The 17,957-nt window shown below is 51.0% G+C and overlaps 1 protein-coding gene across 11 annotated transcripts in view; it reads right to left on the bottom strand.

Moving 5' to 3' along the window:
- Window positions 1-17,957, bottom strand: part of CAMKK2 (calcium/calmodulin dependent protein kinase kinase 2) — a 42,751-nt gene that overhangs the window by 6,718 nt on the left and 18,076 nt on the right. For 7 of the 11 annotated variants that reach the window (XM_049865270.1, XM_049865273.1, XM_049865274.1 and 4 more), the window contains 13 exons: window positions 16,460-16,960; window positions 15,700-15,747; window positions 14,669-14,722; window positions 13,967-14,018; window positions 13,488-13,621; window positions 12,473-12,509; window positions 9,243-9,264; window positions 9,012-9,100; window positions 6,730-6,929; window positions 5,981-6,034; window positions 3,669-3,742; window positions 3,499-3,586; window positions 2,210-2,338 (listed from right to left, as the gene is read on the bottom strand). In XM_049865270.1, the coding sequence (XP_049721227.1) occupies window positions 2,210-2,338; window positions 3,499-3,586; window positions 3,669-3,742; window positions 5,981-6,034; window positions 6,730-6,929; window positions 9,012-9,100; window positions 9,243-9,264; window positions 12,473-12,509; window positions 13,488-13,621; window positions 13,967-14,018; window positions 14,669-14,722; window positions 15,700-15,747; window positions 16,460-16,894 (1,416 nt within the window). In that variant the 5' untranslated portion in view covers window positions 16,895-16,960. Of the gene's footprint in view, window positions 1-298; window positions 357-2,209; window positions 2,339-3,498; window positions 3,587-3,668; window positions 3,743-5,980; window positions 6,035-6,729; window positions 6,930-9,011; window positions 9,101-9,242; window positions 9,265-12,472; window positions 12,510-13,487; window positions 13,622-13,966; window positions 14,019-14,668; window positions 14,723-15,699; window positions 15,748-16,459; window positions 16,961-17,957 lie in introns of all 11 variants that reach the window. The other 4 variants (XR_007514843.1, XR_007514844.1, XM_049865277.1 and 1 more) reach the window with 2 other exon arrangements.

Here is a 17,957-nt window from a genome sequence, read left to right as displayed (position 1 = left end):
GTCTGCCTCTCCATGATGACAGGGTCATGTTGGTTCTGCCCCCCGCTGCACCCCCAGCTCCCAGCACAGACCTTAGAAGCCAATCAGTGCTCAAGAAGTATCTCCTGTTATATGATAGATATATTTACAACAATGACCAAAAAAAAAAACAGCTGCTGAGGCTGCTATGTACAACCAAAAACCTCATGGGTTCCTTGGTTTGGAGGTTTAGGGTCATAGTTTCAGGGAACATCCCAGTTAATTAGCCTAATAACGTGTTTAGTGCTTCTGTTCTACCTCCTAGTTTGTTGCATAGTACCTGGGGTCTTAAAGCTTTTAAGCGGCCATCCAAGGCAAGACAATTGGTCTCTATTCATCTGCAGCAATGGAGAAAAGAACAATCAGGGATAGGAGGAGGATATGGAATGTGTGGCTAATTGCTTCCATGAACAACTGCCTTCTTTGCCACGAGACCAGAAGAACTGGATGGTACCCGGCTACCATTACTGAACGTTTTGATCAAAGATTCCATAGAAAAATCCTGATCAAAAGGGAGAAAATGTAGAATAGAATTTCAAATTCTGATGGAACCCAGATTTTCTGGAGCCATGGAGGCTAGAAAAGCTCCTGAAACTACTGCCCTGAGATAGTCCTTAAACTTTCAACCAAAAATATCCTCTGAAGTCTTCTTAAAACCAAACAAGAGTTTAGCTTAACTAGTAAAAAAGTGAGAACAGCAACCGGAAAAATTAGATGGGAATCTTGGGAGGAAGTGAGTTTACATTAATGGGGGAGGAACAACTCAGAAAAGGAGGGTGAGGATGGTTGCACAACTCAAAGAACATAATGTCACTGAACTGGACACGTAGAAACGATTGAATTGGTGTATGTTTTGCTGTGTATAGTCTCAACAACAACAAAATAAAATATACAAAAAAAAAAAGCGTTTCTTGAATACTGAATGACCGTTGCCAATCTCTAGGGTCAGCCAAGTTCTCCCAACAACCCACAGCTGGGAGCTGGGCCGAGAGGGAGGTGGGAGAGGACTGGCTCAGGATCTCTTTCTCCCCTCCCCCCACAATTTAGGATGGAGCTGGGAACAGAAGCAACCATGATGGGCAGTGGGAGTCCGACATGGCTGCCAACCCCACTACGGGCGCTGGGAGTGGGTGCAGTGGGTGGCGGGGCCAATGAGGAGGAGCGAGTGGGTGGGTGAGCTTTCATGGGAAGGTCGTGCAGAGGCCCCAGGCAGGGAGGAGGAAGATATGATGATGCCCCACCCAGAGACTCTGGTTTGGAAGAAGGAGAGAATGTGGGGAAGCAGGAGGGAGAGGTGCGAAGCTGGAAAAGAAGGAGTCAGCACCTGGGCTCCTAAAAGGGGCATGTCCTCGAGGCTGGACACTCTGGGGCTCTGTAGGCAGTCTAGGTGGCATCCTCAGAGTCCCAGGGCCCTCCCTGCCTGCTGGGCCAGGGATAGCCAAACACGGTCAGTCACATCCCATGGCTTTCGGGATGCTATGGGGGGGAGGGAGTGGCCACCTGGGGTCTGCCCCCAGGACTGCCACATGGACCCCTGACTTCTGGGACTCCGGATCTCCCTCCAGGGCAAAGCTTGACAAGCAGAAGACTCCCAGAGTCTCCAAGATTAGGCCTGGAGGACTCCATGTTCCTCCTTCCTGGGTCTAACCCAAATTCCGGGCTATAAAGAGGGGGCCCAGTGGCTCCTAAGCAGTACCCTGCTCTCAGGAATCAGAAAGAACTTCCTGACGCTTGTGAAGTGGGCCCCTGTCCCCATCCCTGGTGATAGCCCACCCAGGAGAGGTGCTATTACGCTTTTCACTCTGGAGACAGTAGGTCCAGGCAAGTGGGAGAGATTTCCATCTTGGAGGCCTTGGCTCTGGTTCCTGTCCAGGCCCCTGTCCTCGACATCTGCCACCCCTCTCCCCCAACATGCTCTGAAAGCAGGAAGAGCTGGGTTTCCAGAAGGGGCCGGGGATCCTTGGACAGGGACCATCCCCTCCAGGTGCACTGGGACCTGGCTGGAGACAGAACCTGGAGCGCTAAGAGGCAGGGTCACCTGGCCTACTATGACAAGGCCTAGAGGAGGTCAATAGCTATGGGTGAGGGCAGACCTCAGGCCCAACGTCTGCTCTCAGACACCACTGCTGGGCCCTGCTGGGCTGCTGCAGGCTCTATCCCTGCTCTCGGGCAGTGGTCCGTGCCACCTTACCACAGTCGCCAGGCTGGGAATGTGTTTGACCGAGTTCTCAACCTCCTCTTCAGTCACCTCGACCAGCGTGCAGTTCTCGTCCTCTGACGGCAGCGGCTCTGCCCCGTGCCTCGTGACCCAAGGGTGCAGCTTCAACGAACGACAGGACGGTGAGGCGGCGGTAGGCTTGAGGAGGACGAGAGCACACAGGGGCCCAAGGCGCGGGGCGGAGGGCATGCGCAGGCCTGTGGCCGGGCATGCAGAGAACAGGCGGGCAGGCAGGCATGCAGAAAGCAGGTGGAGGAGAGGGATGGGAGGAGACAGGGAAAGGAGGAGAAACAGAATGGGAGAAGGCTTCGAGGCTGAAATGTGTGCTGGACCAGCATCCCTGTCTGGCTGCAGTCTCAACAGAAGTGACCAGAATTAGGTGTCGGCCTGCACGGTGGCTGGAGGTACAAACCTCCCTCCCCAACAGCCCAACACTTGGAGGCTCAGCGCTGGCAGGCAGTGTTCTTCCCACTGCACAGAGGGGGAAACAGAGGCTCAGCTCTGGCAGGGAACGCTCTCCCTGTTGCACAGAGGGGGAAACAGAGGCTCAGCTCTGGCAGGGAGTGCTCTCCTCGTTGCACAGAGAAGGAACAGAGGCTCAGGGGCATATGAGATGAGCGGGAGGCAAGCGATCAGGAGAGGACCCAGGGAGACTCTGCACCCCTCCTTCCCTGGGGGTCCCTGCCCTGACTCCCGGACTTTTAGGGCTGCCCCCTCTAAGACACCTTTGATGCTAGTTAGCTAGGTATCAAGGAGTCTCCGAAGCAAACCTCTAAAGGGCCAGATGTGAGCGTGGGGTGAGGGGTGGGGGGTGGGAAGGTGGCAAGGGTCTCTCCTAACCATGTTTCCTGCAACAGGTGGAATTCAGCAGCCAAGGGGGTCAAACTGTCTAGCACTTCCTCCCACCCTCACTGTACTTTCTCAAAGGGACTGGCCATGTCTCTAAGGGCAGCATTAAGAGAAGGCCGGAGAACTGCAGCACAGAGGCCTCAAGCCAATCGATCAGAGCGAGTGCAGGCTGCCCAGCTGACCAGCTACAGGCTCCATGTCACAATCATGGTTACTGCAATCCCCAGTTCCTCCTCCTGCCAGTCCACCAGCCCCCAGCAGCCCAGAGGCCCAGGCCAGGGGGCAGATGTGCCAATCGGCGCTGTGAAGGGAGGGGTAGGCCTGAGCTGAGTTGGGTTGTGCCAAACAACTCCAAGCGCAGGATGCAGGCCAAGCCAGGTGCACGCATCAGGGTCACGGCGCCCCTCAGGTACCTTGATCTCCGGCACCACGATCCTTGACTCTGGGTTCTTGTCCAGCATGCGGGTGATCAGGCCCTTCAAGTCCTCGGCTATGTCGGGCCTGGGGGAGACACGCAAGGGTGAGAGGCAGAGATGGAGGACATGGAGAGGGAGGCGGACGTGGGATGGGTGGCAGTACTCACTGGTCTGGAAACTCCAGGGCCTGGCTCTTGATCTTACTGTGCAAACACATTATCCGCTCGTCCATGAATGGGCACTGCAGAGAGAGGCCGGGGACAGAACAGTCAAGGGCAGCCACAGCCATCCTTTAGGGAGGGGGCAGTTCCCATACCCAAGTTCCAGAAGACACAGGAATGTCCTTCCAGAAGGCCTAGTCAGGAGCTGTGCTTCAGGTTACCCATCTTTACAAAAGCAAAGCCTCTTCTCGCCCACCCGCCAGGTGAGCAATAATAGTACCTAGAACAAGAAAGCTGAAGTAGCAGCTGCAACGAACTGCAGGGCTGAGCCTGTGGCAGGCCCTGCGCTACAGGTTTTCGTGGCTCCCATTTCACTGGCTGTTCCTTCTGCCTAGAATGTTCTTCCAACTGCTTTCTCCCTTTGTTCACATCTCTGCCTAAAGTACACCTTCTCAGAGAGGTCTTCCCTGGGCATACTGCCTAAACAGACCCCCCCCAACTCTGCCATGTCACTTCTCATCATAGCAGGTATCCTTGAGAGTATACTACCTATTTTCATATCTTTAATCTTTATTGTGCATTTTATGTATTATTTATTTACATTTAACCTATATTGCATAGTTATTGTCACATATCTTATATACGCTACATATTAATTTGTTTATTGTTTAATCACTCCAATCCCAAGAGGGCAGGGATTTCTGTCTGTGTCTGTCTTGCTCACGGCTAAATCCCCAGTGCCTAGAAAAACTCCTAGCACAAACTAGGGGTTCAATAAATATCTGCTGAGTTAAGGAATATTTGAGTTATTTCTGTCAATCCTTGCAGAAGTAATCAATAATATTCTCCTTTTACGGAACAGAGAACAAGAGCTCAGGAAGGTGAGGGGTCATGGGAAGGGAGGAAGCTGGGATTGAAGTCCCTTCCTTTCTCCACCTCCCAAGTGACAAGTGGAAGCTCACACCCAGGACAGGGCCTGCACCAGGAGGAGCTCAGGTACGTGTGCTGGAAGAACGGACCTGTCCGCGGTGCTCAGACGGTCAGGAAAGGTGGCAGAGAGCTACCTCGTCCATCCCTGCCCAAGCAAACCCGTTTCATTTAAAGCACAGTAAGCTGAGACAGGAGTTTGGGTTGCACAGGTGTCTACTGGACAGAACTCACTGAATAGTACAGGTAAGATCTGGCCATTTCATCCCATGATAAATTTTATGTCAAAAACACACACACACACACACACACACACACACACACACAAACAAATATGGAACAATAGCTAGTAGTATGTCAACGATTTACCGTGGAACAACAAATAAGATGGACGGATGGATGGCTAGAGGGCGGGATAGATGGATAGACAAGGGATAAAGCAGGTGCAGTAAAATGTTAGTGGAAGAATCCAGCTGGTGGGTACCTGGTGTTTATTCTCATATTCTCTCAACTTTGTTGCATGTTGCCTATTTTCTAATCAAATGTTGCAAGAAAAAAGGCACAGTGACTCTTGCTCTTATAAATGCCTTTCCTTCCTCATGCGATCAGTTTCTTAAGCTTTCCTCGATAGGGGCGCAAGCTCATGAAAGAGGAAATCCACACTTTCATTGCTTGTGAAATCAACCGAGCTGTAGAATTAAAAACAGATGTCCCTAAGTATTAATAGGAGCCCTGGTGGCACAGTGGTTAAGAGCTCAACTGCTAACCAAAAGGTCAGCAGTTCGAATCCACCAGCCGCTCCTTGGAAACCCTATGAGGCAGTTCTACTCTGTCTTGTAGGGTGGCTATAAGTCGGAATCAATGACAGCTACGGGTTTTAAGTATTAATAATATCAAAACAACAACAACAAAAAGACAAAACAGTACTCCCTAAATGAGTAATGCCAAGTAGATCTTGACTTCCATTACAATTCTATCCCTCTGACAATAGCTTCCAGGAACACTGTATTGAGAAGAACGTTAAAGAGGATCAGGCTCAGCAGGAGAGTGCACCTATTGATTAGTGATGTCTGTCTCAGGCTCAGGAGTGGTGAGAGATGCCACCTTTGCTGTCCTTGCCTTAAATTCATCAGTTATTTACAAACTCTAGAGTCTCTGCCAAACCTTCTGTTTACACAGAATTTTTTTTTTCACAGACATAATCATCACATACAAATATAAATATTTGGAGAAGCATCCATTTTGACTTTCAGTTCTAGCTGTGGAAATAAGATGATGTAACTTTCAAATGAATAAGTACTGTCTCCCCACAAGGGTGATTACTGGTATCTAGCTGTAATCCAGGGGGCCACCCAACAGCACTCAGGGGACAAGGCACCCCATCCTGTTACCTGGCCAAAGACAAAGCAGTACAGCGTCACACCCATGGCCCAAACATCCAAGGCCTGCAAGAAAAAGGGCTTAGTGTGAGGGGGAAAAGGGACAGTGAAGGGCATCTACTGCTTCTGCTGGCCAGCATCCAATCGTCAAGTTTTCTCTCGACTCTTCTTGACTCTCATCCATGAAGGTGGCAAAGGGCTGAGCCTCCCCCCTGACTTCTGGGGTGGACACATGACCCAGGCCAGCCAATGAAAGCCCCATATCACTTATGTACAGTGAAACAGAAAGGGCATCTTCCAGTCAGAACTATGGATGTGCACTGGCTGAGTTCAGCCCTGAGAGTCCAGAGACACTTCATCCCCATTTTACAGATGAGGATGGGCATATGACCCAGGGTGGGCCAATCAGAGCCAACCCCAGGATTTTTGCTGTAACTATTCAGAAAGAGGAATGATCTCTCCCCTGAGGTTGGTAAACTGACAGAAAGTAGCCTAGAGTTGCTGGTGACTGACCCGTCTGCTGATGAAACCAATGCAGGAAAATAGCTAGGAGGAGAAAGACCAATTCCTGTCTGAGTCCCTGTATCTAGCCAAGCCCCAAACCAACCAAACCCCACTCCTCAGCTATAAGCCAGGGGATTCACTGTTTACGCCAGTTTGAGTTGGATGTTTGCCGCTTACAACCAACAGAACCCTAACCCAGGCAGAACTCAGCCTGTCAGGAGATCCAACCCACATTCTCGCTCCATCGGCCCAGGTACCTTCCCCGAGAAGATCTTCCGGGTCTCTGAGAGCGACTCAGGCGCCATGAAAGCAGGCGTGCCCACAGTGTTCGAGAGGAGTGCGTCACTGCCCTTGAACTCATTGCTGACGCCAAAGTCGGCGATCTTGATGTGTCCATCTTCTCCGACCAGGAGGTTGGAAGGTTTGATGTCCCGGTGGATGATCTTCTGGTAGTGTACTGGGTGGGAGGGGGTAGGAAAAAAAGCCACACGACGATCTCCACGTGGCCCACCCAATCCAGAGACACAGCCTGACACACTCTGGTACTATGTCTCCCATGGTCTTAGGCCCTTCCCAGCCTTCCCTCCCCCCAAACGGCTGGGCACCCACATGAAAGATAAGGGACAGAGTGTCTTTAAGAAGCTCCCCCTCCTCAAAGATGAGAAGTGAAATACTGACTGCCAACAGAAATTAGTCACAGTCTACCGCTGTCAGCTAAAGTCACAGGTGACAGTGCATGGAAAGTTTCTGCTGAGCTTGACTCCCTGCAAGGAGCCTCAAGGCTAGTGACGGTCAAACATATTTTCATTTACCAACGGCCACATTCAACCTGTTCACCAAACTAACAGTGAGCGGAGCAGGCTGAAGTGTGAATAAGGCAGAATTGGGGACTTGGCTAACTGTTCCTGCCCAGCCGTCCGCCGGTGGTAGAAGGCAATCCCACTATGATGGTTAATTTTATGTAGCAGCTTGGCTAGGCCATGGTGCCCAGCTGTTTGGTCAAACACTAATCTGGCTGCTGTTAGTTACAGGTGATTAAATCAGTTGGCCTTAAGTAAAGCAGGTCACCCTCCATAATGCAGCGAGCTTCATCTAATCAGTTGAAGATCTTAAGAGCAAAAAGGGAGTTTTCCCTAGGGCGTCTTCTGCCTCCAGACTATGACCAAACATTGTGGCAAAACTCCTCCACTCTTCACTCTCCTTGTCTCCTGACCCATGGATTTTAGGGCACAAGACTGCAGGAATCTCTAGCCTGTCTTCTGACCTACAGACTTTGAAATTGCCAGCCCCCCACAATAGTGAGCATGAGCCAATTCCTTAACATAAATCTGTATCTCCATTTATGTTGTTGTTATTTTTACTCAGACTCATGGGGATCTTATGTAAAACGAAACAAAATGTCACCCAGTCCTACACCATCTTCATGAATGTTGGCATGTTTGAGTCCACCGTTGTGGTTATTGTGTATCTATATTTAGTTCTGTTTCTCTAGAGAACCCTAAGATGCCCATGGTCTGAAGGCCCAAATGCCATTTCTATGACAGTGATGATGACAGTGACGGACATGGTAATATCAGTGGCAACAGCAGCTGCTCCCTTGGTTGAACACCTAGTCTGCAGCCCAGTCCTATGTTAAGTGCTTCACATTTACCCCCTTTAACCCTCTCAACAATGCTATGTGATAGGCAGAAGTGAGACTCAAAGGTTTAACAGCCAGAAACAGAAAGGGCATCTTCCAGTCAGAAATACGGATGTGCACTGGCTGACTTCAGCCCTAAGAGTTCAGAGACACTTCATCCCCATTTTACAGGTGAGGAAAGGTAATGGGTTGACCAGCATCCCCCAAAATTCACGTCTACCTGGAACCTCAGAACGTGACCTTATTTGGAAATAGGGTCTTTGCAGATGTGATTAGTTACCATGAGGGCCCTGAATTCAATATGACTGGTGGCCTTATAAGAAGAGACGCAAAACCACAGGGAAGACACACAGGGAGAAGGCCATGTGACGAAGGAGGCACAAGAGAAGGAGTGTCCAGGATTGCGAGGAATGACCAGAAGCTGGAAGAGACAGGGAAGGATCCCCTAGAGCCTTCAGGGGAACATGGCCCTCTTGACACCTTGATTTCAAATTTCTAGCCTCCAGAACTGAGAAGGTAAATTTCTGTTGCTTTCAGCCACTTAGTTTGTGGCCATCTGTTACAGCAGCCACAAGAAACGCACAGGACATGAATGTTCAGGTGGTTAACGTGATCTGTCACAGGGTTGTAAGGAGGAACGAGGCTCGATGTACACAGAGTCCCTGACAGTGCCTGGTGCACATAGAAAGTGCTGGATAATGGTCACTACTATGAGTGCCACTGCGGGGATCTTTTCCATGTGGCACAGCCCCAAGATGGTTCTGTGCAGCTGTTCATGATTTTACATCTCAGACAATTCTGTTTCCCCACCCACCTCCTTGAGTTCCAGGAGGGAAATAAGGAACTTTCCACTCTCCGCCCACCACCTCAGAATGGGTCCTTCCCACAGGCCCTGCTCACAGTACTCAATGCCTTTGATCAGGTCCTGGAAGTAGAACCGGGCCTGGTCTTCAGAGAGTGGCTTGAGGGTGGGCACCTCCATCACAGGCCTGGAAGGTGGACACATCCATGAAAGTCAAGCCGGATGCACACCCCCCCAGCCCCCTCTCACCAGCAGAGCCCGGCGCTGCCCGTTCGGTGCTGTGGCTCAAGGAGCTCCCAGCACCACCCACATTGGAGCTGGATACTCACCCCTGGTTGACCAGTTCGAACACTGTAAGGAAAGAGAAGGGGGTAAGCTGTTACACTAGGAAGTGGGGAATCCATCTTCCTCCTGGTCCCCCCCACCCCCGCCCCCAGAAACACCAAGAAGCCCAGAAAGCCGGGGAGAGAAAAAGGCCACGAAGCCAAAGCAGCCCATGTCAGAGACTCCTGATGTCCCTGGGGCCCAACTTGGTTTCACTTTTAGTCCCCAGGTGGACAAAAAGAGTGAAGAATAGGGGAGTTCTGGCAAGATGTCTGTTTATGGTCTGGAGGCAGAATCCTCCCTCAGGAAAACTCCCTTTTTGCTCTTAAGGCCTTCAAGCGATTACTTCAGGGACCCTTTGGTCAAAGAAAACACGGCAGGGGAGAAAGGCCATGGATGAACACGGCTCGAGGCACCTTCTCATCCCCTCACACCGCAGAGGCTCCAGGCACCATGACGGATGCTACACAATGTCCCTCAGCTGGGCCCAGGTCCTGAGTCACCTGATGCCGCTGAACAGGCTGAAGGGGCACAGCTCACAAGGCTACTGATTAACACCCATAGAAGTAATGATAGGGGATGCCGGATCCCTAGGAAAGCTTCCGTCCAAGAAACAGCCAGAACAGGTCTCAACAACACCTTCTGCATTCTCCTAAACCATGAGACCGTGCCAGGCCACGGTGGAGCGTTGCCAGATGGTATGGTTCCACTCCTTGGCCCTCCCTAACGAGCCGGCCCTCTGACCCTTTCCCGTGACTCTCGCCCCAAACCAAGCCCTGGAGCTAGAGGTGGGAGTGGAGCTTCCCTACCACCTCGGAGGTCAGCTCATCCTGTGCCCCCCAAACAGGACCCTTCAGGACCCACAGTCACGCATGGCACCCAAATGCTGCATGCCACGCCAGCTTCTTCTCAGCCCTACAGGGGACCCACCCCCCACCCCACCTCCCACCACCTCCCACCGTGTTAGACAAGCTGTGTTCAGGGAAAGCACAGGATTTTAGACTGCCTTTTTTAAACTGAGGCGAAATTCCCGTCACATAAAATTAACGGTTTGAAAGTGTACATTTCAGCAGTGTTTGCTGCATCCACAATGTGGCGCAGCCACCACCGCACCTAGTTCCCAAACACTTTCATCAGCAGCACAGGAGACTCTGTGCCCCATCAAGCAGTTGCTCCCGCCGCTCGGCCCCCAGCCACTGGCAACCCCTAATCTACTCTGGGTCTCTGTGTTTGCCTGTTCTGGATATTCCATGTAAGTGGAATTGGACAACATGTGGCCTTTGTGTATGGCTCCTTTCACTCAGCAACATGTTTTCGAGGTCCATCCCTGTTGTACCATGCATCAGGACACTCCTTTTTACAGCTGAATAACACTCTATTGTATGGATGTACATTTTATTTACCCATTCATCAGTCGATGGACATCTGGGTTGTTTCGACCTTTTGGTTATTGTGACAAGGACTACCATGAACACTTGTGTATAAGTATTTGTTCGAATATCTGTTTTCAACTCTTTGGGTATCTATCTAGGAGCGGAATTGCTGAGTCATATGGTGCAGTTATTTTAACTTTGTTCTGCAGGGACAAACCTAGCTGGGAACATAAAGCTCAACTTTAAGAGGTGAAAAAACAGTACCATAGATTTCCAAATCCCCTGGAGGGTGACTCTGGAGTTGTCTGGTGTTCTAGAATCATCTACCTGCACTGAGGTGAGTGTATAATAGAAACCAAAAAGTTGTTTCAAAGCTCTCCAAGGGCTGAGGTGGCCAAGGGAGAGAGCTGGCTCCCACGCAAAAAGAAGGGTTATAGGTTCTGACCAGAAATAGAACTTAACTCCCTGATCCCCTCCCTGACTTTGGGGTCTTCAACCAGCCTGGGGCAAAACCAAGTAAAGACAGACTTGCCATGGCTTCAGGCTATTGTTAGAAGAAAAGGCTGTGGGCTGGAGGAGCTGAAGGGCTTCACAGAGCTCCGTCCTCTCAGCTCCGGCATCTGTTGCCTAGGCTGTTTAAGCCTCATCTTGTGAGAGCAGCTTCACAAACTTGTGTGCCTTTCTTCCACCCCATTAGCACCATAAATGAGTCGGCAGGAGGAAAGCGGCCTGGTCAAAGGGGTCTATTTCCAGTCACCCACAGTCCAACCACTCTTGGGGTTGAGGGTGGTGGGGATTTTTAACCTTGAGAAATATAAGTTTTTCCCTTCTGAGGTCACCTGGTGGTGGCAGGGCCCTTCAGGATACCTAGCTACCTGGCTTCCCATGCTACCATGCTTGTCTTTGTCACACATAAGCTGTGCATGGAAGGTCAAAAATAACTGTGCATGGGTTTTTAAAACCACTGGATACAGCAAATGTGAGCATGGCTCCTCTCAGCTCTGTCACCTCAAGACATTAAGAACTCTATCCGTGAAGCTGTTTGGGTTCAAAGAGTTTGAGAATCTCCTCTTTAAGACCCATTGTTTTCAATCATTCTGCTCCTGGGCTCAAAAACCTCCAGCGGCTCCTGTACTGGGTTGAACAATGTCCCCCCCGCCCCGCCCCATCAAATCTACCCAGAACCTGTGAACGTGGTCTTTGCAGATGCAATCAAGCTAAGATGAGGTCACCCTGGAGTAGGGTGGACCCTAAATCCAATGACAGGATTCCTAAGAGGAGAGGACACACAGAGGCACACGGAAGATGGCCACGTGAAGATGGAGGCAGAGACTGAGGTGGTGCTGCCACAAGCCAAGGAACACCAGGAGCCGCCAAGAGCCAGAAGAGGCAAGAAAGGATCCTCCCCTACAGACTCCAGAGGGAGCGAAGCCCTGTCGACACCTGAACTTCGGCATCTGGCCTCCAGAACTGTGAGAAAATACATTTTAGTAGTTTGAAGTCCCCCAAACTTTGTGGTCCTTTGTATGGCAGCCCTAGGAAGTTAATGCTATCTGTCTACCCTGACGAGAATATCAGCTTCCTAAGAGCAGGGGCCTTGTCTTGCTTGCCCACCACTGCACCCTCAGTGCCTAGAAGAGCGCTCAGCACATACTAAGTGCTCAATAAATATTTGCAAATGAATCAATAGGAGACCCTGATAAAGAAAGCTCTGGCAAGAACTCCCACCTCCTGCTTTAAACCAGAGGCTGTGGCCTCTGGGGGCTCAATGGAGGGCCGAGGGAGGGGCTGCCTTGTGAGAACCCTGGGCTTGGGCAGGCACAGATGGCGGAGTGCGGTCGATGGGAGGACAGGGCTCTTACCCATATACAGATGGTCCTCATTGGGGTCATCCAGGACCTGTTGGCAGACACGTGGAACAGGTGGAGACCAGGAGCAGGAGAGAGAGAGAGAGACAGAGATGAGCAGGGAAGACGCCACGCCACGGCACCGCGTGTGCCTGTAGGAGACCTTCACGGGCCCATTTTTCCATGTTAAGAAGGAGGGAGGAGGGCACGTGCCCAGACCCTGGGATCCAAATGGCCATCTGGAAAACAAGCACCTCCTGGCCCCAATCCTCAAGGATCCAGAACACCCAGAAAGAAGGTTATAGAAGGGAGGTACCAGGACCAGTTGCCCCGGAGTCGACCCCAACTCAGGGTGCCCCCATGCGTGTCAGAAAAGAACTGCGCTCCCTACGGTTCTCACTGGCTGATCTTTCAGAAGTAGCTTGCTACACCTTTCTTCCAGGGCACCTCTGGGTGGACTCCAACCTTCAGTTAGCAGCTGAGCTCCACCCGGGACTCCTGACATATAGTAGGGACTTAGTAAAGATTACATGAAGGAATGAGAAAAACGCCAGCCCTTTAGGCTCACTACAGCCCTCCGCTCGGCATCTGGGTGAGCAGGAGAAAGCAGGGGCACACTGAGGCCAAAAGCTTCCCTGCCTTTGCAACATGACAACAGTAATTTCTTAAACTGTGAGTGAGCCTTGTGACGGGGTTCTTCTGTCTGCTTTTTGGATACACATATGTATAGTGGAAAGAGAACAAGCTCTGAGGACAGACAGAAATGGGTAAAGGGCAAGCCACAGTACTCCTCTGAGCCTCAATTTCTTCATCTGTAAAATGGGGATAATAAAATAGGCTCAGGGAGAGATGAGAAGTGCATTCAATACCAGGTGTGAAGGGGCCTGGGGCAGCTAATACCACTCAGCCCTGCAACAGGCCAGTGGACGTGGACTTGCTCTTTCTGGAATCACTGGTGCAGGGTTTGGCTTGTGCCGGCGGGCGGGGCATCAGTGTTCCTCCCTGGGCCTCCTCCCAGCTCACAGCTCACCTCCACCAGCTTCACCACGTTGGGGTGGTCCAGCTTCTTGAGGATGGCGATTTCCTGGTACACCTGCTCAATGGGGCCCCTGGGCTGGATGCAGCCCCCCGGGGCTGGCCGGGTACCTCGGGGTGGGGGACGGCCTGGAGGACACACAGAATCTATTGGCTTTTTTTTTTTTTTTTTAGATATAATGTACATATCATCAAAGTCATCATTTAAAATGTATAATTCAGGGAGTTTTTAGTATATCACAAGGTGGGGCAACCCTCACCAAGGGTCCAAAAGGAAACCCTATCCCCATTAGCAGTCACTCCATATCCCCCTTCCACTCAATCTCTGGCAACTACTAATCTGCTTTCTGTCTATGCATTTGCCCATTCTGGACATTTCACAGAAATGGAATCATATAACATGTGACCTTCAGGGGACCCATTCTTCCTCAGGCCCCTGCCCCCACAACCAAGGCCTTGGCCCCCCAAGCTCACGTGGAAAGCCTGCCTGGCGGATCAGCTTCTTCTTGGACAGCACTTTCATTGCCTGTGAGAGAAGAGACCCAGCGCCCAGGTTATGGCAGCGAGAACAGCGGAGGGGGAGGTTCCCCCCATTCCCAGCTCTCACTTAAGTGGAGCCTCAGGACAATATAGTGAGTACCCTGTCACCAGAGGTGATCAAGCAGCCACTGGGGTGTGTGGAGGCTGGATTCTCAGGGCCCCTCCATCCCTGAAGGTGCTCTTGGGGTTCTGGGGAGCCCCCTCAGCTGAGAGACTATGGGCCTTGGGACTTGCTGCCCCTGAATCAAGACATGAGTGAGTCTGGGGTAACTGTTTTACCACTGAGGAAACTGAGGCTCAGAGCTTAGATCACTTGTGCAAGGTTACATGGCAGAGCCAGGATTTGAACCCCATGAGATTGACTCCAAAGCCTTAGGTAAAAAGGCACTGTCTCCCTACCACACTGTGCTCAGCGCCATGGGGGATGAAGAAATGCAGCCCAGTTAGGCATAAGAGACATTTGCTTCACCTCCCCATTTCCCACCTATAACTGGGAACAGCACTTCCCTCCTAAGGCACACAATGACCTGAGAATAGAACGAGACTGTAGCCATGACATCCTGCCCCGAAGCTGAGTGCTGGAAAGGAGGTGTTTTCTTTGGACAGCATGGGATGGGAGGGGTTATGGATACTCACATAGTAGGTATTGTCGTTTTCATTGTAGGCCAACTTGACCACGCCATAGGAGCCCTGGATAAAGGGAGATGCCCATGACATGCTATCCAGAAGTTATGGTCTGCAAAATGAGGACCCTAATACAGTTGCAAACTAGTAGCCCATTGGCCAGATCTGGCCTGCAATGGTATTCTGTTGGACTCACAAAGTTTGAATTAGTTGCCAACACAACATCAGAAAGATTTCATGTAAGAATCTAGGTTCCCAGCTTCTTCTGAAAAAATTAGAAGAAGTGATGGTATGGAGCCCTTGCTTCCATATGTTAACAGTTTACCACAGACCTCACTACTCCCTACTGTCTTAAACCTAGGCTGCTGCATTCCTATACATTACTCACTTAGCCTCTATAGGCATTTGAGGTTTTGTCTCTTCCCTTTAGTGATACTGCCCACTTGCTGAAACACAAGTAAAAACAGATGTGAGAGTACTCTGGGAAATAACAGACAACACTAACGTGGTGAGGACACAACTATCACACTGGCGATATGGGATACCCCTGGAAGCTTTTGTGTGTGTGCGTGTGCGTGCGCGCGCCTTAGTTGCAAGTTTACAAAGAAAATTAATTTCCCATTCAATCATTTATACACAAAGTATTCTGTGACATCGGTTGCAATCCCCGCAAGATGTAAGCACTCTCCCCATTTCTACCCTGAGTTCCCTGTTCCCATTCATCCGGTTTTCCTGCCCCTTCCTGCCTGCTCATCTTTGCTTTTGAGCAAATGTTGCACTTTTGGTCTCATATAGTTGATTGTTCTAAGGATAACTTTCCTCACAGATTTCCTGGAAGGTTTTTGAGCTTTTACAGAAACATATTTAATTTTTTTTTCCTAAACACAGTTGATTTTAAGGTGAAATAAAAATCTAGACGATGACAAAACCCTCTCCTAAGCTGGTCCCCAAGGACTCCTCCCTCACGTCTGCTGGCTTCCCCCTATGGCATCTGAGGCGTCCCAGGTGGGTGCAGAAGCCACTCTGGCTCCTGGGCTACTTACCTTTCCAATTTCATCCTTCAGCGTGTACTGATTCAGCTGTACACAGTCCTGGAGAGAAGGTGGAGATGCCAGGAAAATGAAGCCGAAGTTTGCAGTGAGCTCAATTTTGCACAAACTAAACACACCCATGTCACCAGCAGCCACATCAGGATTGAGAACATCCCCAGCCCCCCAGAAATTCCACACAGGGTACCCCCCAGTCGCTGCCCCCTCCCCAGGTGATCACTATCCTGATGTCTAACTTCAGAGCTCTGCTTGTTTTTGTACTTTAGAAAAACACGATCATGTGATACGGACTCTTTTTTGAAAAACACTTATGGTGGGAAAATATACACGCAAGTTACCATTTTAACCATTTGAAACTGTACTTTTCAGTGCTATTAAGGACATCACAAGGTTGTGCAGCCATCACCACTATTTCTAGAACTTTTTTTATCACCACAAACAGAAACCCTGTATCCAGTAAGCAGTAACTCCCCACTCTCCTCACTGTCGCCGGGGTTCCCCAGATGGCTCGAGCCTCAGCTGCCCACAGTGAAAGCCAGCGTGAGAATGCCCCTTTGTTGTCTTCTGTCCCTTCCCTGCCTCACGTCCGTCCCCACCCCCTGCTGGTGTTTCCTGGGGTCACCGCCCCAATCAATGGTTGCACTGGACTCCTGTCTCAGGATCTGCCTCTCGGGACCCCAGCCTCATAGGGAGCTCTGGTGGGGGCAGAGAAGGACATGGGGACCCTGTCCCGGCATCCCGCCGGCTCACGCACCTGCATACCCGTGATAGAGACATGGTGAGACTCCACAGTGGGCCTGCGGGGCAGCCGTGGCGAGGACTGCGGGGACCCGGCGGGGGAGTAGGGCAAGGACGGGTAGATGTAGCGTCCGTTCATGTCTGAGCCACCGCCTCTGGCCTCTGGGCCGCCCTGGGACAGCTCCTGCAGAGAAAGCTTGCGGCTGGAGAGGTGAGGCCGGGTCTGGGGCCTGGGGGCATGGAGGGAAGCCTCCAGGCCATCGGAAGCACAGCCCGGCTCGCACTCAGTGACCACAATGAAGGACTCCATGCCTAAGCGGAGGCTCAAGGTCGAGAGGCCCTGCAGGGCCTCACAGGGCTTCTGGCCTTCGCTGCTGCTGCCTCCGCCCCCCAGTTCATCCTGGGGGGCGGCCCGGTCACTGCTAGGCTGGCTAGAGACACATGATGACATGGTGCGCAGCGTGCGCCAGCCTCATCCAACACACCCGGGCACTCCCATCTGCGACAACAGGGCCACCTGAGGAGAAAGGAAGAGTCAGCAGCCTGTTCCCCACCCCTGTGGCACCGAAACAGGGAAAGGAGCCCCTCTCTTCCCGGTCCTGCTGATGCCCAATTCCCACCCCAGTTTGACATCCGACAAAAAATCCTGCAAACCATGACACAACCTGACCTGTGATCTATACAGAAAATCATATTCTACATGTCTTTCTCTTAAAAGCCCCCCTCACGTGGTAGAACTAGGATTCCAAACTCAAATGCCTGTTAAAAAAAAGGCCAACTCATTGCCACTGAGTCTATACTGACTCATGGCGACCCCATGTGTTACAGAATAAAACTGTGCTCCATAAGGCTTTCTTGGCTGTAATCTTTATGGATGGAGCCCTGGTGGTGCAGTAGTTAAGTGCACAGCTGCTAACAAAAGTTGGCAGTTCGAACCCATCAGCCACTCCACGGAAGAAAGATGTGCCAGTCTGCTTCCATAAAGATTTACAGCCTTGAAAACCCTATGGGACAGTTCTATTCTGTCCTATGGGGTCACTGTGAGTCAGAATCGACTAGACAACAACAGGTTTGGTTTTAGTTTTTTGGTTAAACTTTGTGGAAACAAATTGCCAGGCTTTTCTTTCGCAGCACTGCTGGGTGGGTTCAGATCACCCATAGGGTTTCCAAGGCTGTAAATCTTTACAGAAGCAGACTGCCACATCTTCCTCCCACAGAGCAGCTGGTAGGTTCAAACCACGAACCTTTCGGTTAGCAGCTGAGCGCTATAGCCACTACATTACCAGGGCACCAGTCAGGTACCTTCAAATGCCTACAGAAACCAAGTGCAAGAAAACTCCAAAATAGACCCTGTGTCCTCCTTACAGACGGCTAGCTACTTCCAGCTCAAGCCAACTACTGAGATGCAGGGATCTGGGCCTAGGATTGCCTGGTATTCCTCCCCCAACAAAAAAAGGCTTAAATTTAAGATATTAGGTGATATCTCCTGAGTTTTTTAACTAGCAATTATTTCA

Source organism: Elephas maximus, chromosome 22, assembly GCF_024166365.1.
Source record: "Elephas maximus indicus isolate mEleMax1 chromosome 22, mEleMax1 primary haplotype, whole genome shotgun sequence".
NCBI classification, from domain to species: Eukaryota; Metazoa; Chordata; class Mammalia; order Proboscidea; family Elephantidae; genus Elephas; species Elephas maximus.
Note: the sequence above shows the minus strand (reverse complement) of the source record. Positions and strands in the feature narration are given on the sequence as shown.